The 22,664-nt window shown below is 53.4% G+C and overlaps 1 protein-coding gene across 5 annotated transcripts; it reads left to right on the forward strand.

The window, feature by feature from the left end:
* Positions 1 to 15,969: 15,969 nt before the first annotated feature.
* On the forward strand, positions 15,970 to 21,678 carry LOC144277579 (uncharacterized). 5 transcript variants are annotated; one of them, XM_077838468.1, is made up of 3 exons: positions 15,970 to 16,041; positions 19,155 to 19,356; positions 19,789 to 21,678. In XM_077838468.1, the coding sequence occupies exons 2-3, from the start codon at positions 19,197 to 19,199 to the stop codon at positions 21,186 to 21,188; spliced, it is 1,560 nt and encodes a 519-aa protein (XP_077694594.1). In that variant the 5' UTR covers positions 15,970 to 16,041; positions 19,155 to 19,196; the 3' UTR covers positions 21,189 to 21,678. The 5 variants fall into 5 exon arrangements, with proteins under 5 accessions (XP_077694594.1, XP_077694595.1, XP_077694597.1 ...); XM_077838469.1 differs by lacking the exon at positions 15,970 to 16,041 and adding an exon at positions 16,219 to 16,267; XM_077838471.1 differs by lacking the exon at positions 15,970 to 16,041 and adding an exon at positions 16,412 to 16,575 and having other exon boundaries at positions 19,255 to 19,356.
* The last annotated feature ends 986 nt before the right edge of the window (positions 21,679 to 22,664 follow it).

Raw genomic sequence — 22,664 nt, forward strand, 5'->3', positions numbered from 1 at the left:
TTAACAGCAAGGTTTACTCTGAAAGAGTGTAGCCACTGTTTTATAAAATATGTCTTTTTAAATACCGCTGTCCCTTTTTTTTTCTCCACCAGCTGCATGTGTTTCAATGATCACCACCCCCAGTTTGAGAACCAATGATCTAATCTATCTGGATGTCAGTGAGGCATTTGATACAATTCCACATGGGAAATTATTAGTTCAATTGGAGAAGATGGGGTTTAATATGAGAATTGAAAGGTGGATAAGGAACCGGCGAAAAGGACCTGCAGAAAAGGACCTGGGGTTACAGCAGATGAGAAGCTGGATATGAGTCAGCAGTGTGCCCGTGTTGCCAAAAAGGCTAACAGCATATTGGGCTGCATTAGTAGGAACATTGCCTCTAGATCGAGGGAAGTGATTATTCCCCTCTATTCAACACTGGTGGGGCCTCATCTGGAGTACTGCATCCAGTTTTGGGCTCCCACTACAGAAAGGATGTGGACAAATTGGAGAGAGTCCAGCGGAGGGCAATGAAAATGATTAGGGAGCTGGGGCACATGACTTATGGGGAGAGGCTGAGGGAACTGTGGTTATTTAGTCTGCAGAAGAGAAGAGTGAGGGGGGATTTGATAGCTGCTTTCAAATACCTGAAAGGGGGGTTCCAAAGAGGATGGCTCTAGACTGTTCTCTGTGGTGGCAGATGACAGAACAAGGAGCAATGGTCTCAAGTTGCAGTGAGGGAGGTCTAGGTTGGATATTAGGAAACACTATTTCATTAGGAGGGTGGTGAAGCACTGGAATGGGTTACCAAGGGAGGTGGTGGAATCTCCACCCTAAGAGGTTTTTAGGGCCCAGCTTGACAAAGCCCTGGCTGGGATGATTTAGTTGGGGTTGGTCCTGCTTTGAGCAGGGGGTTGGACTAGATGATCTTCTAGCGTCTCTTCCAACCCTAATCTTCTATGATTCTATGATTCAAGGAAAGGGGAGACTGCAACAGGTCATAATGAAAGGTGAACTTTCAGGCTAAAGGGAGGTTACTAGCAAGTTCCTCAGGGATCAGTCTTGGGACCAATCTCATTTAACATTTTTATTACTGACCTTGGCACAAAAAGTGGGAGGAATTCAAACTGGAACAGGTGCAGAGAAGGGTGAGTAGGATGATCCGAGGAATGGAAAACCGACCTTGTGAGAGGAGACTCAAAGAGCTTGGCTTGTGCAGCCTAACCACACGAAGGCTGACGGGAGATCTGATTGCTCTCTATGAATACATTAGAGGGATAAATACTGTGGAGGGGGAGGAGTTATTTAGGGCCAATGTGGACCCAAGAACAAATGGATATAAACAGCCCATCAATAATTTTACGTTGAATTAGATGAAGGTTTCTAACCATCAGAGGAGTGAAAATTTGGAGCAGCCTCCCACGGGGAGTTGTGGGGGCAAAAATCCTAACTGGCTTCAAGACTGAGCTTGAGGCGTTTCTGGAGGGGATGGGATGAGGAGTTTGCCTATGATAACATGGAGCCTATCGGTAGGGCGACCATGTTTCCTGAAGTAAAAATGGGCTGGCCGGGGCTCGCTGAGCCCAAGCTGCCCCCACCCACCTGCAGGGCTCACCAGAGCCCACACACCCCACTGCCTGGGGCTGGGGCTGATCCCTGAGCCCCACTGCCCCCCACCCGCTGCCACCCCCTTCGCACCCTCCCCCCTCCCTGCAATGGGATAAATGCCCATTTTTGTAAAAAAAAAAGTCAGGACAGCCAGGACAGAGCTTAAAAAGGGGCCTGTCCTGGCCAAAACGGGACATATGGTCACCCCACTGCTCTGCAACTGCTACCAGCAAATATCTCCAACGGCCAGAGGTGGGACACTAGATGTGGGGGTTGGGGCTCTGAGTTAGTACTGAGAATTCTTTGCCAGGGGCCTGGCTGCTGGGTCTTGCCCATGTGCTCAGAGTCTAATTCGCCAGATTTGAGGTTGGGAAGGAATTCCCCCCCCCCGGGTCAGACTGGCAGAGACCCTGGGGGGCTTTGCCTTCCTCTGCAGCGGGGGGCCCAGGTCACTTGAGCAACTGTAACTGGAAATTGTAAGCAAATGGGGAAGCTGGTCAAGTCAGTGAAAGAAGAATATTACAGGTAAAATGTAAACAAGCTAAGACTGCTGAGAAAGTGGAAGAAGTAAAAGCATTGCACAAAGCGGTGAAGAAATCACAAAAACTCCCCAGTCCTATTATGGTCAGTGGAATTAGAGAGGAATTTCCATGTGTGGGTGCGAGCACACACGCGCAACACATTAATGAAATGGGTTGAAATTTGACCAGATTCTGATATCACTTAGGTGCTTCTGAAAATCTCACCCTGTGGGCCAGATTCTGATAGCATTACTCTCACCGAGCAGCACCAAACTTTAGTCCCAGTCACGTTAATGGGACTACTCATGGAGTAAATTATTGTTCAATGTGAGTAAGGGCAGAGGGACCCAGTCCTATGAACTGCAGTCCTTCATTAAGCAAAACAGAAATCAGAAGGAATTTAGCTGAATGAGGATTGAAGGGTCTGTCCTGCATTCCATACACCCCTTGGTATCCTCAAATCTTGCTCCGGCTCCAGTTGGCATTTTGTTGTGTCGGAATACAGACTGAACCCAGAGAGAGATCTGCAGTGGCTATGAAAGAAGAAGAAGGAGAGTAAGCCACAGTAGTAATAAATCTCTGAGAGCTTGTCTTGTGTTGGGGGTGGCGTGCACTTGACAATGTCTACTGACGTGATCATGAAATGCCATATTTCATCAGAGATGCTATTAAATTAAATCCCAAATCTATCCTCACTGGGGCAAGATGTTGATTGATGTTACAGATTGAGAATGGCTGCTGCACATCACAGAAGTGCTAATAACTATTTTGTTGTGCCCAGATGGACTTTTTAGAGTGTTATTTACAATGAGGGTTCTCAATCTTTTTCTTTTGAAGGCCCCCCTAACATGCTGTAGAAACTCCATGACCCAGCGAGGGAGGGCCCTCCAGGATTCAGACTGGGGCGGGCTCTGGGCTTCAGCCGTGGGCAGGATTCTGCCCTGTGGGGCTGGGACTGGGGGGCTCGGGAGCTCCACGGGATGTGGGGGCTCAAGACTTGCCCCACAGAGCAGGGGGATCGGGATCCAGTGGGCCCGCAGTTGAGAACCGCTGATTTACAACACAGCACTAAAATAATGAGAGAGAGCGATTAATCCAAAGAGAGAGACAGTTTGTTTGAATGTGAGTGTAATTAGCTGCAATTTACATATAAAACAATGTAGATTACAACAGTGCTCCAGGATCTACACTGGCATGGGAGGCCGCTATACTGCCATCACCAGCCACATACCTGCCGTGCTTCCCTCAGACAGGAGGAATTCTCTAACATCAAGCTGCAGCTAGTTTAAGTTCACTTAGTGCTACTTACATGGTGCAAAATGAACTTGGTGGGCCAGAGAATACAGCCCTCTGAGTTCACAAGCCACAACTCTGAATAGCTGCCTATTAACATTTATTAAAGAGACAAGTTGGGTGAGATCATAGCTTTTATTGGACCAAGTTGGAAGTGGGAAGTTGGAAGCAACTTGAAAGTTAGTCAAATAAAAAAATATTACCTTGTGCACCTTATCTTTCTAATATCCTGGGACCAACTCGGCTGTGACAACACTGCAGAGTAACATTTGTGTCCTGCACTTTCCTTGCATGTAGGATGGTGAATTATACCCAGTGCCGAGAAGAGCAGGACAATGACCTCCTGCATCTTCCAGCCCACACTTCCGTTCATACACCTCAGAACGACAATAACCCTTCTTGCAGCTGCTGTGTTGATTCATATTCAGTTTGTGAGGTGCCATAACTGCTGCTGTTTGTGCTGCAGAGACTTGTTACGGCGGCTAGCATGGCTGTTCTTGGAGCTCCGGCATTAGCGGATTCAGCAGACCTCCACATTGCTCAGAAAGGAAGACCACAGGCTCAGTTCGGGGGGCGAAGCCCCTCGGACAAGTTTATTGTTGATGAAGCGCGGTATTAGTGCCCTGGCTTACTGGTTACTGACACACGGCCACATGTATGCCTGTGACAAGGTAAAGGCTCAGTCGGGACACCGGGATCCTGTCCCCTCAGTCCAGGCAAAGATACCCTGTCTATGACTTCTCCTTTTCTACCTAGATACAAACAAGTTACGTATTACACCAGATATTGTTAGTTACCACCCGTATCCTTGGACCTGCTAGTTCAAACAAAACACCCTCATCCATTACCTTGTCTTCCCCTCCTTATCTTACGAGGGGTCGACAAGTTCTGGTACCATCTCTTAAGAACATGTTTACATCATTACTTGAGAGATCTGTATGTTTTTGTACTGTCCTCTCCAGGCAGGAATGTGCTGACTTGGTTACCTGACGCCTGGTGTGTTGCTATTTTGCAAAAGCCAGGCCTGCCCTGGTTCACAGCCTTTAGTTCACACTGTTACTTATGCTTCGGGCTCCAGCAAGGCCTACACCCCCAGATCCTTTCAAGCAGCATTACTGCTATGACCCCAAGCATCCCAGCATTCACACCCAACACACCATTGCAATAATATTTGTACACAATATGCCTTGTGCAGTATTGTATGAAAGCTAATAACACACTGGTTATTAATATATTTGTATAATGTTATATGTGCAATTATTAACTCCCTGTCACAGACTCACAGGTCATACCCACTCTTGGCTCCATGTGGTCCCTGGGGAGAACCCCCTTCAGTGCCACAGCCCTTCTAGGGTGTCCACTCTCTCTCGGGGGTTAAGCCCCTCTGCCTCCTGGAACCGCACCTCTCTGAGCCTTAGCATGCCTGTCTCTTGTCATGGGCTCCCGCAGGGAGTCCACTCTCTCTGGACCCCTGGGACACTCCCACTTTCCCTTCCTGCAAAGCTCCGTGAGGGGAGCTGCCAGGGAGCTAAAGTGTGGCACAAACCTCCGGTAGGACCCCAACATCCCAATGAAAGCCTGGACCTGCTTCTTAGTCTGGGGAGGGGGCCAGTCCTTGATTGCCTCCACTTTGGCCAGCTCCGGCTTCAGGTGGCCGCTCCCCACCTTGTGGCCCAGGGATGACACCTCTGCCATTCCCACCTTGCACTTTCCAGCTTTTATGGTCAGTCCTGCATCCTGGAGGTGACCCAGCACCCTCTTCACCTGGGACACATGTTCTTCCCAGGTCTGGCTAAAGACACAGATATCATCAATATACACTAGAGCAAAGTCCTCCATCCCTCTTAGTAACTGGTCCACCCGGGGCTGGAAGGTGGCAGGTGCCCCCTTGAGGCCGAAAGGCAGGACCAGGAACTTGAAGAGCCCTATTGGGGTGTTGAAGGCAGACTTCGCCCTGGCCTCTGGGTCCAAAGGCATCTGCCAGTAGCCTTTGGTGAGACCCATGGTAGTGGGGTACCGGGCGCCCCCCAACTTGTCTAGGATTTTTATCGGTCCTAGGGATGGGGTAGCATCGGACACCGTGATGGCATTGAGCTTCCGATATCCACACAGAACCGGATCGACCCGTCCTTCTTGGGGACCAGCACCATGGGAGAGGCCCAGGGGCTGGAGGACGGCTGGATCACTCCTAAAGCCAGCATGTCTCCAGCCTCTCTCTCCAGGTCCTGGGCTGTTTTCCCAGTGACTCTGAATGGGGAACACCTGATGTGAAGGTTGGCTCCCGTCTCCACCCGGTGAACAGCCAGGTTAGTGAGCCCGGGCCGGCTGGAGAACAGCTGCCGGTGTGAAGGCAGCACCGCTCTGATCTCTGCCTGCTGAGCAGGGGTTAGCTGGTCTGAGAGGAGAATTGATTCCAGCGAGGGGTCAGCCCCCACCTCAGGGAGGAGTCCCACCAGGGGATCCTCTCCCTTCTCCTCCCACTGCCCACACACAACCAGCACCAACTTCTCCCTGTCCCAGTATGGCTTCATCATGTTGACATGGTGCACCCGGTGGCGGTGTGCCCGGTTGGACAGTTCCACTACATATTTTACCTCATTTACCTGCCTGATGACCTTGAAGGGGCTGTCCCAGGCAGCTTGCAGCTTGTGCTTCCTCATGGGGATAAGAAGCATCCCCTGGTCCCCGGTAGCATAGAAGCAGGCACGTGCTGAGCTGTCGTACCAGACCTTCTGCTTCCTCTGTGCCCTGGCTAGGTTTCCCCAGGCCAAGCCCATGAGCTCCGTGAGCTTTTCCCGGAAGGTCAGTACATACTCTATTGGGGGAGGCCTTCCCCGCGCACTCGTCCCTCATCAAGTCAAGGGGTCCCCTCACTCTCCTCCCATACAGCAACTCAAAAGGGGAAAATCCTGTGGATTCCTGGGGCACTTCCCTGTATGCAAACAGCAGGTGGGGTAAATACTTGTCTCAGTCCTGTGGGTGCTGGTCCATAAAGGTTTTCATCTTTAGGGTCCCATTGAACCTCTCCCCCAGCCTGTTGGACTGAGAGTGACACGCCGAGACCCAGGTGTGTCAGACCCCACACTTCTCCCACAAGCACTGGAGCAGGGTTGACATGAAGTTGGACCTCTGGTCTGTAAGGACCTCCTTGGGGAACCCCACTCTGCTGAAAATGGTGAGCAGCACATCTGCCACGGTGTCTGCCTCCATAGAGGACATGGCTCTAGACTGTTCTCAATGGTAGCAGATGACAGAACGAGGAGTAATGGTCTCAAGTTGCAGTGGGGGAGGTTTAGATTGGATATTAGGAAAAACTTTTTCACTATGAGGGTGGTGAAACACTGGAATGCGTTACCTAGGGAGGTGGTGGAATCTCCTTCCTTAGAGGTTTTTAAGGTCAGGCTTGACAAAGCCCTGGCTGGGATGATTTAACTGGGAATTGGTCCTGCTTCGAGCAGGGGGTTGGACTAGATGACCTTCTGGGGTCCCTTCCAACTCTGATATTCTGTGATTCTGTGGCCACTGCCTCGGGGTAGCGCACAGCAAAATCTACCACCACCAGAATGTATTTCTTCCCTGACCGCATTGCTCTGCTGAGGGGCCCCACTATGTCCATGGCCACCCTCTGGAAAGGCTCCTCTATGATGGGCAGAGGTCTCAGAGCTGCTTTACACTTCTCCTGGGCCTTCCCCTCCCTCTGGCAGGAGTCCCAGGACCTGCAATACTGTTGGACGGCATCAAAGACCAGTAAAATTCTGATGCAGCCTCTGCTTGGTGCGCCAGATGCCCTGAAAGGGGAATATTGTGGGCCAAGTACAACAGTCTGTGGTGGTACCTCTGGGGGAGGACCACCAATTGCCTCCTGGATTTCCAAGGTTCAGTTTGCCCTGAATCAGCCCATTCCCGGTAGAGGAATCCCTTCTCCCACAGGAATCTCTCCCGGCGGTCCTCCCCCTGGGATACTGCACCACTATGGCCAGCCAGGGCCCTCAGCTTCTCTAAGCAGGGATCCTCCTGCAGCTCCATCTGGAATTCGGCTGCTGGGTTTGAGGGTACAGCCCTGGTTGGCGGTGCCTCAGTTTCCCCACCTTGGGACGGAGGCTCCGGCCCAGCACTGTCAAGCCCTACCCTCTTGCTTTGGTGTCCCCCCTGCCCCTGGCATAGCCCTATCAACTGCGGCCCCCTGGACCCACGGTGCCCCCTCTCAGTGGGCTTCCACCCAGTTGACTCCCCATGGGTTCTGCCATTGGCTGCCATTTCCTCCATGTTCAGGCATTGAGCTACCTTGTGTCCTTTTTGGCCACAGTAATTACATTTCAGGTCCCTCAAGTCCCTCGGGGGGTTGGCCTGCCCCGGCCTTTACGGGCACCCATGAGTTGGGCTTCCTGGAGTCCCACCTTTGAGAGGTCTCTGTGTGACTCCCCTTCTGAGTCCCTGATGTGGGTCTCCCTCCTGTCCCTGATCTGCTGTTCACAAACTCATCCTCTAGTGCCCCTGCACTGCGCAGATCTTTAGGCTTCCAGTCCACTAACCACATCTTAAGGTCTGGAGGGCAGATGTCATACAGCTGCCCCAACCCCACCAGGTTACACACCTCCTCTGCGGTAGTGGCCCCTGTGCCCTTCCCCCACCTACGGAGATATTCCCCAGGCAGATTGGTGACCTCCTTGTAAGTGACACCTGGGGTCTTGCATACACCCCAGAATTGTTTCCTGTATGCCTCGGAGGTCAGTTCAAACTTCAGCAGTAAAGCCTGTTTGAACAGGTCATAGTCCCCCGTCTCAATACCATCTGTTTGGCTGAGTGGCTCTATGGCCTTGGGACCCAGCAGGGGAGTCAGACAGCAAAGCCTGTCTGCGGGGTCAATCTGGTTCAGATCACAAGCCTTCTCAAAGGCTGTGAGATATGCATCAATATTCCCCCCCACCCCCCACTCCTTAAACTGTGGCAGCAGTTTGGTGTCTAGATTCCCCACAACACTGGCGCCTCGGGGCCCTTCCCCACTTACCCCCCGGCAGGCCCTCTTGGCCCGCTGCTCCTCCAACTCCAACTCGTGCTTCTGCTGTTCTGCACAGTCCACCAGCCTCCGCTCCTCCAGCTCCAGTCTCCACAGCTCCTCCAGGGAGAAACCTGACTGGGGTCCCCCTGGGCTGACTGGGGAGTTGGGTCTGATGGACTCTCGGCTGCTACACGGACTGCTCCCACGACTACTCCCTGGCTCTCTGGACACCCCGGGAGCCCCCCTGGGGTCTGGAGCCTGTTCCTCAGACTGGTCATTCTCTACAAGCTGAGCCATCAGCTGCTCCTTAGAGAGCCTCCCCACGCTTAGCCCTCTCTCTCTGCACAGACATGCCAGGTCCCTCTTACGGAGCGGGGTATAGGCCGTTCCTGCGCTGGTTCATTCAATTCCCTCGTTTTATCGCTGGCAGCCACTCCCTGCACAGTGCCTGCGCTCGCAGCCCGCCGTCTACAGGGTGCATCCGCCAACCACCCTCTGCTACCACGTTGTCATGGACTCACAGGTCATGCCCACTCTTGGCCCTGTGCGGTCCCTGGGGGTTAAGCCCCTCTGCCTCCTGGAATCGCACCTCTCTGAGCCTTAGCAGGCCTGTCTCTCGCCGTGGGCCCCACTCTCTCTGGACCCCAGGGGCCTCCACTCCCAGAGGAAATAATGCAACCCTGTTCTCTAGACTGGAGTGACTCTCAGCCAGCATAAAGCAGGAGGGTATATTGAGCGTCTGAACACAACATAGGAAACTCTCAGGGCCCTCAGGCCTGGCCTCCCTCAGCACAGCAAATCCAAGTCTCCCCCGCATCCAGGTGTCTGGGCATCCGATATCACCTCCCCCAAGCCCCGCCTCTGTCCATTGTCTTCTGTCCAGGTAAACAGGGTCGCCTGGGCTTCCTCTCTTCTCTTCCGTCCTTTGTTCCCCTCTGGTTCGAACCAGCTGGTCAGGTCACCGGGGTCCTCTCTCCACAGCCCATTGTCCTCCCACTGGAAGAACTGGCTGTGACTCCCAAGCTGGGCCTCCCAGTCGCCAGGTCACCAGTTGCTGGGGTATCCATTCTCCAGGCCATAGGCTGGGGTCTCAAGTTCTGTCACTGGTCCTTTGTAACAACAAACTCCCTCTCCCATCACCTCATTAAACCAGTAACACCCAAGGAAACCGTCCCACCCTCTCTGCATGCAAACCATTGAAAAAACCAAGAAAAACCCCATTTCATCACACTCCCTCTCTGTGAAGTTACTAAAATGTGTTTGAACCAGACAAGGCTGGGATGTGGGTAAACAGAGTAATTTGCATAGAGGAACGCACCAGCGGGAAGGAAACAGCAGGAATCTTCATCATCAGACTCCCTGGAACCTCTCCTCACCACAGTGCACTGAACTTTGAGAATGCATTTCAAAAGTTCACTGGGCCATAAAAGAGGGGGGCAATGTTTCCTCCTCCATGTGGAAGTTTAATGCAGTGTTTGGTTGTGCGAGGATTACAGACCAGAAAAGCTCTTTATGCAGAGGCAGAGAACACCAAATGACGCAGCAAGTCCATGCAGAAATTCACGAAGAACCTTTCCTTTTGTGCAAAACAGGGGCTTATCGTACAAATCCTCACTAACGCTTAAATATAGGGGTTACCGGTGGTCAGCACTAACAGCAACAATTGCTCATTTATTTCAAATATTCTGAAAGTAGCAATTTCTTGAGTCTAAGTGAACAAGTTTAATAGATTAGGTCAAGAATGTGCACATCATTACATTACTGGTGAGCCATGCATATCACTTGTTTCACTTGCAGTTAAGTCTGATCACAGAAAGATTAAAGTCTTTGGCCCTTAACTATTTCCATTGGAGAATTCTGTGCATGATGGCAAGTAAATTGAAAGAAAACAAGACGTGTCTTGGTTAATGCATCTCAAAGTAGTGACCTGCCTCTTTTCAAAAACCATTCACTGGCCATACAGACAAAAATGCAATGCCCCTACCCCACAAAAATGCTTCATTTGACCTCTCTGGAGCATTTTTCATGTAACCTGAATATGGCATTCATATTTACAATGCGGTTTCAAATAAGGATTAGTGCCACGTTCTGGAGTGCATTTCAGCTCAGTGAGATGTTGTGTCACTGCTGGTATTATAACCCTACGTGCCCCAAAATGCTTCTGCTCCTGTGGCTGCCTGCCTGGGGGTACACAGCCTTCAACCAGCATGCACTGTGTTCTGTGTTGTGACGAAGTGGGACTGTTCTTAATGTTTCCTCCAAATATTGTGGGGGTGCCTCCGTTTCCCCTATGCAGTTCTTAAGTATCTAGGTGGTGGGGTAAGGGTGTATGATCACTGCAGAGCCCTAGAGGGCAGGTGTGTGCAGGGGTCTGGACACAGAGAATGGCCAACACCCTGTTTCCTGGCTACTGATGGCCTGGGCCCTTCCCCCCCTGCAAGGTGAAAGCTGAAGGGTTGGAGAACAAAGGAATCAGGTGACCACCTGGCCCAGGAAAGGAACAAAGCCCAGAGGAGGAGGGGCTGGAGGAAGTTTCAGTTTGGGGCTGGCTGGGACATGGAGTGAAGGGCAGACGTGGTTGTCTGGTTCACTGCCCCCCAAAATGGACCCAGCTGAGGGGTCCTGTTCTCTGCACCTACAAGCTCTGTGTTAGACCATGTTCCTGTCATCTAATAAACCTCTGTTTTACTGGCTAGCTGAGAGTCACGTCTGACTGTGAAGTTGGGGTGCAGGACCCTCTGGCTTCCCCAGGAGCCCTGCCTGAGCAGACTCGCTGGGGGAAGCACATGGAGGGGCAGAGGATGCTGAATGCTCCAAGGTCAGACCCAGGGAGGTGGAAGCAGTGTGAGCTGTGTGTCCTGAAGACAGGCTGCTCACAGAAAGGCGACTGCCCCAGAGTCTTGACTGGCTTCATGGGGAGCAGTTCCAGAGCATCGCCCAGGGACTCCGTGACATGTGTACTGTACATGAGAACATAAAAACATGTGAACAGCCATACTGGGTCAGACCAAAAGTCTATCTGGCCCAGTATCCTGTCTTCCCAGAGTGGCCAATGCCAGGTGCCCCAGAGAGCTTCTGACAATCAGAGGCTAGGGACACCATCCCTGCCCATCCTGGCTAATAGCAATTGATGGACCTATCTTCCATGAACTTATCTAGTTCTTTTTTTAATCCTGTTATAGCCTTGGCCTTCACAACATCCTCCGGCAAGGAGTTCCACAGGTTGACTGTGTATTATGTGAAAAAATACTTCTTTTTGTTTGTTTTAAATCTGCTGCCTATTAATTTCATTTGGTGACCCCTAGTTCTTGTGTTATGAGAAGGAGTAAATAACACTTCCTTATTTACTTTCTCCACACCAGTTATGATTTTATAGACCTCTGTCATATCCCCCCCTTAGTCCTCTCTTTTCCAAGATGAAAAGTCCCAATCTTATTAATCGCTCCTCATATGGCCGCCATTCTATACCCCTAATAATTTCTGTTGCCCTTTTCTGAACCTTTTCCAATTCCAATATATCTTTTTTGAGATGGGACAACCACATCTGCATGCAGTATTCAAGATGTGGGCGTACCATGGATTCATATAGAAGCAATATGATATTTTCTGTCTTATTATCTGTCCCTTTCTTAACGATTCCCAACATTCTGTTCATTTTTTTGATTGCCACTGCACATTGAGTGGATGTTTTCAGAGAACTATCCACAATGACTCCAAGATCTGAGTGGTAACAGCTAATTTATACCCCATCATTTTATATGTATAGTTGGGATTATGTTTTCCAGTGTGTATTACTTTGCATTTATAAACATTAAATTTGATCTGCCATTTTCTTGCCCAGTCACCCAGTTTTGAGAGATCCTTTTGTAGCTCTTTGCAGTCTGCCTGGGACTAAACTGTCTTGAGTAGTTTTGTATCATCTGCAAATTTTGCCACTTCACTGTTTACCCCTTTTTCCAGATCATTTATGAATATGTCAAATAGGACTGGGCCCAGTACAGAACCCTGCGGTGGGGGGACACCACTATTTACCTCTCTCATTCATGTATAGCTCTGATTCAGCCATTTTGTATCCAACAGCCTGCCACCGCTTTTCACAGACATACTCTTGGCTTCCTGACTTGGCTGATGTTAGCAGGTGACCCCAGCACACCACCCGTCTCAAACCTATGTGCTCTGCGATGTCCAGCCCTCTCCTGCAGCATTCAGAGGAAAATAAGGTCTGTTTCCTCCTCTAAAGAGACAAAATGCACAGCTTGCCACATTCAGTGGAGTTAGCTACACTTTTTATTCAAATACAGCACTGTTGGTTTAGCTCAAAAGTAAAACAAGTTTAGTAACAAAAGAAGACAGGATTTGATGTGAGTTCAGGTATAAGAGATAAAGGCAGAAGTGGTTTCAAACAGATAAAAGTGAAACGCTTTCCAGTGACTAAAACTGAACCTAGCAAGATACAGCCTTTGTTCAAGATGGCTTTTCTCACCCAAAGTCTTCCAGCAGGATGGCGGCTGTCCCTCCCACCCTCGGTCAGAATCTCCTCTAGAAGCCAAAGTGCTGGCTCCTTTGTCTTCTTAGGTGAAAGAGATCATTTGGGGGTCTTTGGCCTTCTCTTTTATAGTCCAGGGAACCTTTGCAATGGCTCCTTCTGAAGGTTACACCTCAACATTTAGTCAAGCTGTGAGAAAGGTGATGCTGAGCCTGGTGGTGAAGGAAGGGCCATGGATCATTGGTGTGCGGCTGCTTCTGCTTCCACAGCCCATCAGTATGCTTCTTCTTGCTGCTGCTTTTCTGCCTCCCGCTCCTGGGCTCCTGCTTCCCAGTTTTGGTGTTCACACTCTTTGGCTTCCTGCTCAGCTAAACAGTTCTGGCGTTCATGCTTCTGTCTTGATTTGTCACTCTCCAATTTGGCCAGCTCTAGCTTTGCAGTTGCTCTGCTGATTCTCCTGTTTTTGCTTTACTTTTGTTCTGTTTCCTTTACCCAAAATAAACAAACAGAAAATAATAAAATTGTAACCTTTCCTTTGGCTGTTTTCAGTCCCTACACTTGAGAATCACATAAGTGGTTCTCACCCAGGGGTATGTGTATACTGGAGGTACGCAGAGGTGTCCCCAGGGTACATCAACTCATCTAGATATTTGCCTAGTTTTACCACAGGCTACATAAAAAGCACTAGTGAAGTCAGTACAAACTAAAATTTCATACAATGGCTTGTTTAGACTGCTCTATATGTCATACACTGACAAGTAAGTACAATATTTCCATTCCAGTTGATTTATTTTATAATTATATGGCAAAAATGAGACAGTCAGCAATTTTTCAGTAATAGTGTGGCTATGACACTTTTATATGTATTTTTATGTCTGATTTTGTAAGCAAGTAGTTTTTAAGTGAGGTGAAACTTGGGGTGCGCAAGACAAATCAGACTCCTGAAAGGGGTCCATTAGTATGGAAAGGTTGAGAGCCACTGACTTAAACTGTTACCCCAGTGCTTGAGCTGTAAATCTCAGTTAAAATAGCAAGCAGTATGTAAATCCTGCATGACTACACCACTGTCCCACAAAATTCTTCGTCTGCCCTCTCTGTAGCACTTTTCCATGTAACTTGAATGTAGCATTAATATTTAAAATAATGTTTCAACTATTGATCAGTTCAATAGAAATCATCAAAATTATTTGCATAAACAGTAGCATATATTAAAGCAAAGGTGTCATGATAGCTTCAAAGCTGTCGGGATAACATACGACAGTGAGAACCACTTTGTACATATATTTATATATTTCCACAAACATGGTCAAACGGAGAACTGGAGTACTTGTGGCACCTTAGAGACTAACAAATTTATTTGAGCATAAGCTTTCGTGAGCTCACTTCATCGGATGAAGCTGTAGCTCACGAAAGCTTATGTTCATGTTTGTTAGACTCTAAGGTGCCACAAGTACTCCTTTTCTTTTTGCGAATACAGACTAACACGGCTGCTACTCTGAAAACTGAGAGCTGGCATTTCTATGATGGAGTTTGGTGAATGTAAGAGGAAAGGAGGTGTAGGTATTCTAGCAATACGATAGAGTTTCCAAACTCTATTAACGCATACCAAGCCACATTGCTGCTGTACGAGTCTCCCGAAAACACTAAGGATGCTAGCAGGTTTAACTTAGTGTAGTATCTAGGACTAGGAGAGTACTTCTTTAAGTAGTTTGCGCACACTCTACTGCTTTGAGACAGACTCGAAGTTGAAGAAGGACTCAGAGATCGGACCCCATAGTGATGGGATTAGGGCTAGAAGACAAAGAGTTTGTGAGAACTGTAGTGCTATTCACTGTTGTCTATATTTTAGAAGCCATCAGAAATCACTCACAACTTCAGGATAGGTTAAGCTAGACCTTGGATGTTTGCACATAGTTAATAAACATGGTTATTTGAGAGCCAGCTATGCCCGAGCAGTGTCTTCATATGAATTTTGCTGTGTAACATGCAAAACACACAACTTTAATAATGTGTTTTATTATTTTTATTAACACAATGAAACAAATTTAGATAAATGTTGCCATTTTCCTGTTCTTAATTCACCAAACAACAAACTCCTTCCTTTGTAACTAGTGTATAATGTCTCCAGAAGGGGTGTACCAGACCCTCTGCTGGAGGTCTTTGTGCCTTGCCACTCCCTGCCCCAGAAAAGGGCAGTGGAGAGGGTCCTCCAAATTGCCTAGAGTGGGTGCTTGGGACACAGCCAATCAGAAAGGGGCTGAAGGGAGCAGCCAATCAGGCCCCAGCAGCTTAGTATAAGAAGAAATGCAGGGTCATTATGAAATCAGGTCCTTGCTAGAGTTTGAGGAATGTGGTGGGGGTGAGGGAGTAACTGGACCTTGGACAGATCAATGCTGGTAGAAAGAAGGAGCTCTGGGCTGATTGCTGCTGAGGAAGGTGCAGGGCTACTGGGAAGTGGCCCTGGGAATTAGAGCAGTGGTGTAGATAAAGGGGCATGATGGACAACTGTTATCCGCAGGGGTAGCGAGTGGACCAGGGTCTTCCTCACCTGCCATTAGCCACTGTGGGAAGTGGCCTGGATTTTGAGATACCCCAGAAGGGGAACTTGAATTCTTTAGTGGCCCAGTAGGAGAGCTGGGGCCTGAAATGCCCTCTGAGGACATGGCCTCAGGGGGAAGCCCTAGAGTAAGGCCTGCTGTCAGAGCTGAAACCACTACTAGACTATGGGACTGATTACGGATAAGGACTTAAGCCCAAGAAGGGCTTTAGGGGGAGGCACTGCAGGCAGTCAACCCCGGGGGACTGGTGAGACATGAGCGCGCTCCTCTACAGCCAGTGAAAAAATTATTGCTGGATTTGAAACCCACGGACTATTGCTTGTTGTTGATTTTGTATGTAGGTATTGGGTGTGAAGGGACAAAGTAAACCCAAAATAAAAACGGGGTAAGGCAGCTGTCAGGCCAGAAACCCCTCTGTGGGCTCTGGGAGGGGCGTAGCCGCCTCTCTCCATAGCACAAGAAGGGTCAGGTGGGGGGGCCAGCGTGTCACATCCCGGCGGGCTGCTCCGTGTGGCATTCAGGGGCAGTTGATGAGTCACAGGCCGGCCCGGGACGCTGGTGGCCTTGCGGGACACGGGCTCTTGCCCTGAGCTAGTAGTAAGGAGCGGTGATTTCCATGGGAGCTGGGCCTGGGGGGGTGTCAGGAGCGGGGCAGCCCCGCGGGGACAGGCAGGGAGCCCTTCCCCGGCATTGCTTCGTGCGGCCGCTCGGCGTCCCCGCGCTGCACGGAGTCCCGGCCGCCGGCGGGCGAGGCCCCTGGTAAACAGCCGAGGCCAGGCTGGAGCCGAGCGGGGTGGAGGGCGCGGGCTGCGGCCGGAGCTCGGTAAAGCCGGGTCCTTCGGCGGCGGGGCGGGCATTGGAAGTGCTCGCGCTGGGGCGGGAAGGGCGCGGGAGGGGCCGGGCGGCTGAGCCCCCGCGGCGCGGGGACGGGCGGAGGGGGCGGAAGCGGGGCGGGGCTGCTCCCGGGCAGCTCTGGGCACGCCGCGGGCAGCCCGGTCCGCTCCCCCGCCCGCAGCTGGCTCAGCGTGTGGGGCGGGCAGGCGCCCTCCAGCAGCCAGGCCACTCCACGGTGGGGTGCACGGCTGCAGCCCGCGGATCTGCCCCGCCGCCCAGCCGGCTCCGGGACAGCTGGTACGGTGCGCTGGTGGGGGAGGGGGTGACCCCTGTCTGTGCAGGGCTCGGGGGGTGTGTGTGTGATCGGTGTCTGTGCAGGGGTGTGTGTGGGGGGGTGGGGGTTGGCTGCTCTTTGTGCAGGACTCTGTGTGTGTGTGGGGGGGTGATCTGTGTCTGTGCAGGAGTGTGTATGGGGGGGTTGGCTGCTCTCTGTGCAGGGCTCTGTGTGTGTAGGGTGTGTGTGTGTGTGTGGGGGGGTGACCCCTGTCTGTGCAGGGCTCGGGGGGTGTGTGTGTGATCGGTGTCTGTGCAGGGGTGTGTGTGGGGGGGTGGGGGTTGGCTGCTCTTTGTGCAGGACTCTGTGTGTGTGTGTGTGGGGGGGTGATCTGTGTCTGTGCAGGAGTGTGTATGGGGGGGTTGGCTGCTCTCTGTGCAGGGCTCTGTGTGTGTAGGGTGTGTGTGTGTGTGTGGGGGGGGGTGACCCCTGTCTGTGCAGGGCTCGGGGGGTGTGTGTGTGATCGGTGTCTGTGCAGGGGTGTGTGTGGGGGGGTGGGGGTTGGCTGCTCTTTGTGCAGGACTCTGTGTGTGTGTGTGTGTGGGGGGGGGTGATCTGTGTCTGTGCAGAAGTGTGTATGGGGGGGTTGGCTGCTCTCTGTGCAGGGCTCTGTGTGTGTAGGGGGTGTGTGTGTGATTGATGTCTGTGTGTGTGTGTGGGGGGTGACCCCTGTCTGTGCAGGGAGCGGGGGTTGGCTGCTCTCTGTGCAGAGCTCTGTGTGTATGGTGTCTGTGCAGGGGTATGGGGGGAGGCGGTGTGACCTGTGTGTGTGTTTGGGGGGTGGGGAGGATCAGTTCTGGGTTAGGGTTACAGTTCTGTCTGGTTCTGTTCAATATCTTCAGTGACTTAGATGATGGCGCAGAGAGTGCACTAATAATGTTTGTGGACGATACCAAGCAGAGAGGGGTTGCAAGTGCTTTGGAAGATAGGATTAAAATTGAAAATGATCTGGAAAAATGGTCTAAAGTAAATACGATGAAATTCAATGCGAACAAATGCAAAGTACTCCCCTTAGGAAGGAACAATCAGTTGCGCGCATACAAACTGGGAAATGACTGCCTAGGAAGGAGTACTGTGGAAAGGGATTTGGGGGTCAGAGTGGATCACAAGCTAAATATGAATCAACAATGTAACACTGTTGCAAAAAAAGCAAACGTCGTTCCGGGATGTATTCGCAGGAGTGTTGTAAGCAAGACTCAAGAAGTAGTTCTTACACTCTACTCCACATTGATATGCCCTCAGCTGAGTATTGTGTCCAGTTCTGAGCACCACCTTTCAGGAAAGATGTGGACAAATTGGAGAAAAGCAACAAAAATGATTAAAGGTCTAAAAAACATGATTTATGAGGGAAGATTGAAAAAACTGGGTTCGTTTAGTCTGGAGAAGAAAAGACTGAGGGGGGACATGCTCCCCATTTTCGAGTACATAAAAGGCTGTTACCAGGAGGAGGGAGGTAAATTGTTCTCCTTAACCCTGAGGATAAAGCAGCAATGGGCTTAAATTGCAGCAAGGGCAGTTTAGGTTGGACATTAGGAAAAACTTCCTACCTGTCAGAGTAGTTAAGCACTGGAATCAATTGCCTAGGGAGGCTGTGGAATCTCCATCACTGGAGATTTTTAGGAGCAGGTTAGACAAACCCCTGTCAGGGATAATGCTAACTCCTGCCATGAGTGCAGGGGACTGGACTAGATGACCTCCCGAGGTCCCTTCCAGTTCTATGATTGGGGGAATCGGGAGAGGTGCTGCTTTCAATGGCAGCACCAGCTGGTGATTGCTCTTTGGCCCATGGTAGTACTCGGAGCCATTTGGAGATCAGGTCTTATGGCGCCGGGCCCTGCACAAGCCCAGAACGAAGACGCTCCTTGTGCCAAGGAGCTGGGGTGCTGTCCTAGCGGCAGGGGTCCCTGGGTGTGCTGTGGAGCGAGGGGGGTTTCCTCATTAGTGTGAGGCACTTCCTCCCTAGGTCGAATCCAGTGGCATGATGCTGTCAGATGTCTCCAGCACGAGCGTGCTCAGGGCTCTGTGGCTCAGAAGACCACAGAACTGTTCCCTGTAGAGCTCTGATGGCCAGGCTGTGCGCTCTGAGGCTGGTTTGGGGCTCTTTCGGGAGGGCCGTGGTCTGTTTCCCCTGCAGGGCCTGAGTACGCGGTCTGCTCTGGAAAGTGCAGGAGTCTCTGCCACCCTCTTGTGACCGAGGGGATTGCTGGCTCTCTGCTCCATGCAGTGGGGTCCCCGGTGGGGCTGTTGGCTCACGGGACATGGGCGCTTCCCTGGCTTGCTCCTTTGCACGGAGTTGGTGTTCACCACACAGGGTGGCATTAGCCAGGGCAACTGTTTCCTACCAGTTCCGTTCAGAGGCTCAGTCCTGGCGCTGCACGGAGCCAGTTTGGTTCAAGTCTGAAGCTGGCAGGAGGCTTTTATACCCCTGTGTTAGTGAACAGCTGTGGGGCCTCGCTGGCACCATGGCTCGGGGAGTCCGTGGGGTCGTCTCCCCTCCACTCTGATTGTTTGTGTCTGAATTGACCCTCCTGTGTTTCCACAGGTGTTTCCTGGCTGTTCTGTCCGTGCCAGCCCAGAGTGGCAGATGAACGCTGAGCTGGGTGGGTATTTAGCTGGATCCCACCTGCTCTGTTCTCTCCCAGCAGGGCCCCAATCCCAATACTGGATGGAGCTAGGGGAAGAGCTGCAAGTCCCAGATCTCAGCAAAGGCGAGGATGATGAGAGCTGGCCCGGCTCCCAAACAGGTGGGGGATAAATAAGCCCAGCTGAGAGGGATGGGGGCAGATGGGACCCCCCCCAAAGCCACCCCTGCAAGCCCTCCTGGCCCAGCTCCTCTGAGAGGTTGTCACCACCCTCTCCCTGATCTGTGTGCACCACTGCACCCATCCCACCACCTGCGCCAGGGCCCCCAGAACCAGATGAGAGCCATGTCTTGGCTCTCACTGAAAATGCAAATAATATTTCCAGCCTACACAGAGGCAAAGAAAGGCTTGTGAACCTGAGCTGGGTGGTGCTGACGCCTGCCTGAGTCTGCAGCCGCCTGAAAAAGCTGCAAGAGGTGTGTGGAAACTGGCTCCAGGGAGGGGTGGGGCCACGTGGGTGGTGCCTCAGGGGCCCTGTCCTAGCTGGCCTCCTGTGGGGACGGCTCATGCCTGATTGCCCATTTGTTCCTGCAGGTGAGAGGCTGGCGAGCGTGGCTGGGGCAGAGGATGCTGCACCGGGAAGGGGCAGCAGCAGCACTGGTGTGGAGCTGGTGGGGGGAGCGTGGCACGAAGACCCTGCTGCGGGGGCAGAGGCAGCTGTGCGAGGGGGCAGTGCCAGGGCGGAGGAGGCTGTGCCGGGAGGTAGCGCTGCTGCAGAGCCGGCGCGGCACAGAGACCCCGCAGCCAGGTGGCCCTTTAAATGCAGCGAGTGCGGGAAGAGCTTCCGGCAGAGCGCCACGCTGACAAGGCACCAGCTCCTCCATGCGAGCGAGAGGCCCTACGTCTGCACCACCTGCCGCAAAGGCTTTTGCGACCGCGCGGCGCTGGCCACGCACCAACGGGCGCACACGGGCGAGCGCCCCTTCCCCTGCCCGGTGTGCGGCAAGGCCTTTGCGGGCAGCTCGGCGCTGCTGGTGCATCAGCGCGTGCACACCGGCGAGCGCCCCTACCGCTGCGGGGAGTGCGGGCAGAGCTTCCGGCAGAGCGCCCACCTGACGCAGCACCAGCAGGGCGCCCACGCCAGCCAGCGCCCCCACACCTGCGGTCGCTGCGGCAAGAGCTTCGGGCTGCGCTCCACGCTGGCACGGCACCTGCAGACACACAGCGCCGAGCGCCCCCACGCCTGCCCTGACTGCCCTCGCCGCTTCCGCCAGCGAGCCCACCTGCTCCGGCACCGGCTAGCGCACACGGGTGAACGCCCCTTCCCCTGCCCGGTCTGCGGCAAGGCCTTTGCCCTGAGCGCCACGTTGCTGCGGCACCAGCTGGTGCACACGGGCGAGCGCCCCTACCGCTGCGGGGAGTGCGGGCGCGGCTACACCCAGAGCTCCTACCTGCGCCAGCACCAGCGCAGTGCTCACGCTGGCCAGCGCCCCCACGCCTGCCCGGACTGCGGCCGTGCCTTTGCCGACCGTGCCAACCTCCTGCGGCACCAGCGGGGCCACGCAGGCGCCCGACCCCACGCCTGTGCCGAGTGCGGGCGGTGCTTTGCCCAGCTGGCACACCTCCGGGAGCACGGGCGCACACACAGCGGGGAGCAGCCGTTCCGCTGCAGCCAGTGCGGCCGAGCCTTCGGGCACCGTTCAGCCCTGGCTGCGCACCAGCGGGCACACAGCGGGGAGCGCCCCTACCCCTGTGCCCAGTGCGGGTGCCACTTCGCCCAGCTGGCCAGCCTGGTGGAGCACCGCCGGCGGCACACGGGCGAGAAACCTCACGCCTGCCCCCGCTGCGGGCGCCGCTTCCGCCACCGCTCGGCCCTGCTTCGCCACCAGCGCTCCCATGCCGGAGCCTGCCCCTTCCGCTGCGGGCAGTGCGGGCGCGGCTACACCCGCAGCTCCAACCTCCTGCTGCACCAGCGGGTGCACGCTGCTGAGTGACAGCCCAGCCCCCGGGACATCACTGGCAGCCGGTGACTCCCACCCCCCTCATGCTGGGAGGGTCCTGGCCTGGTCTGGCCCTGACCAGAGTCCGTACTTGTGCATGGCCACTCCCCCGCCCGCTGCCAGGAATGGGGCTGGCTGGGCCAGGCCTGCGTTGCCTGTCCAGGTACTGAGAGCGAGTGAAGCTGCTGCCACCAGTCATGGTTTCTCCAGCCCCAGGTAGCAAACATGGGGGCAGAGCTTCCTGCAGGTGGGGCCCTGCTCAGGGGTTGGGCTCAGGGAATGGGGGCTGTGCCCAGGCAGTGCCTGACCCCATTTTTCTCCCCTTTTGCTGGCTGGTGCTGCCCAGGCGGCTGCTGCTCCAGCACCCTGGGCCCTGCCGTGTGGCCCAGCCAAGCCAAAGCCCGCCCTGCAGCTGCCCAGACGTGTGCAGGGCTGGGGAACAGAAGCAGGGGGACGCCAGCACTCAATGCAGGCTTGTGGGAAACGGGAGGGGCTGGGTGGAGGGATGGGGGGGCTGGCTGCAGGAGCAGCTTCTAATGAATTTTCTAAAATGTTTTGTTACAAAGTGAAAATAAACCTGTGAAATTCCCAGGGGCCCTGTGTCATGTCTGCAGCGGGCAGGCACTGGGCCCCATGGCCTGACTGCACCAAGCGCTCCCGAGGGGAATGCCAGCTGGGCACAGGCACCCGGTGTTGCTATGGCTTCATTGGTGCTGCCACATCCTGGCTCCGTTTTGGAGAAATGTCTCTCTGGGGGCTTTTGTTGCCACCACATTGTGTGTGAACATAGGCAATGCCACCTCCCTGCTCCGCGCCAGTCACTCTGAGAGGAGCTAGCTGTCTCCCTCGTCTCAGCAGGGCATGATCCTTTGCACTGTCAGTGACTGTTTTGCTTCCCAGCTCTTAGCACCGCAGCGGGAGGGTTCTGTTCAGCTTGCAGCCCCGCAGCGTGCCCTCTCTTCCATCCCAGTTTCTCCAGCCGCCAGGTGGGACGGGGCTCGGTTGGCTCTGGTCACAATCCTGCTGCGCTGCGAGACCAGCCTGCATGAGGACACCGCTGTCAGCTGCCTGTGGAAATCACCAGCCCGCTGTGGCCCTGCGCAGGCTCTGCATTTCCTCTGCCTGGAAGTGTCTAAAGCTGCTGCAGAATGGCCTGCAGCAGGCCTGGGTACTCGGGGCCTTGCTTATGGGCCCAGAGCCCCAGATCAGCTTTACGCCTCATCTGCCACCTGTGGGGTGGGACATGGCTGCAGCACCATGGCCAGGCAGCCACTGCCTGGTGTCAGCAAGGCGGGCTGACAATGAGCAGAGGGGAGATGGCTTCAGGCCCGGGGGTCTGTGCCCAGGTCTGGTGGAGAGGGGCAGCGATTGGGTCTTGGCTTTCCTAGGAGCCGCAGCTCCTCATAGTTCCAGCTCCCTAGACCTGAACACTCCCCGCTAGGCAGCAGGCTGAGGGGCACCAGCTCTGCT

Source organism: Eretmochelys imbricata, chromosome 20 (assembly GCF_965152235.1).
Source record: "Eretmochelys imbricata isolate rEreImb1 chromosome 20, rEreImb1.hap1, whole genome shotgun sequence".
Classification (NCBI taxonomy): domain Eukaryota; kingdom Metazoa; phylum Chordata; order Testudines; family Cheloniidae; genus Eretmochelys; species Eretmochelys imbricata.

Bases quoted from the DNA above. Each gene is read 5' to 3' on its own strand.
- LOC144277579 (XM_077838468.1), top strand. From the start codon at position 19,197: ATGAACGCTGAGCTGGGTGGGTATTTAGCTGGATCCCACCTGCTCTGT. The intron at 19,357-19,788 runs GTGGGGGATAAA...TTGTTCCTGCAG, and splicing joins CTGGCCCGGCTCCCAAACAG to GTGAGAGGCTGGCGAGCGTG.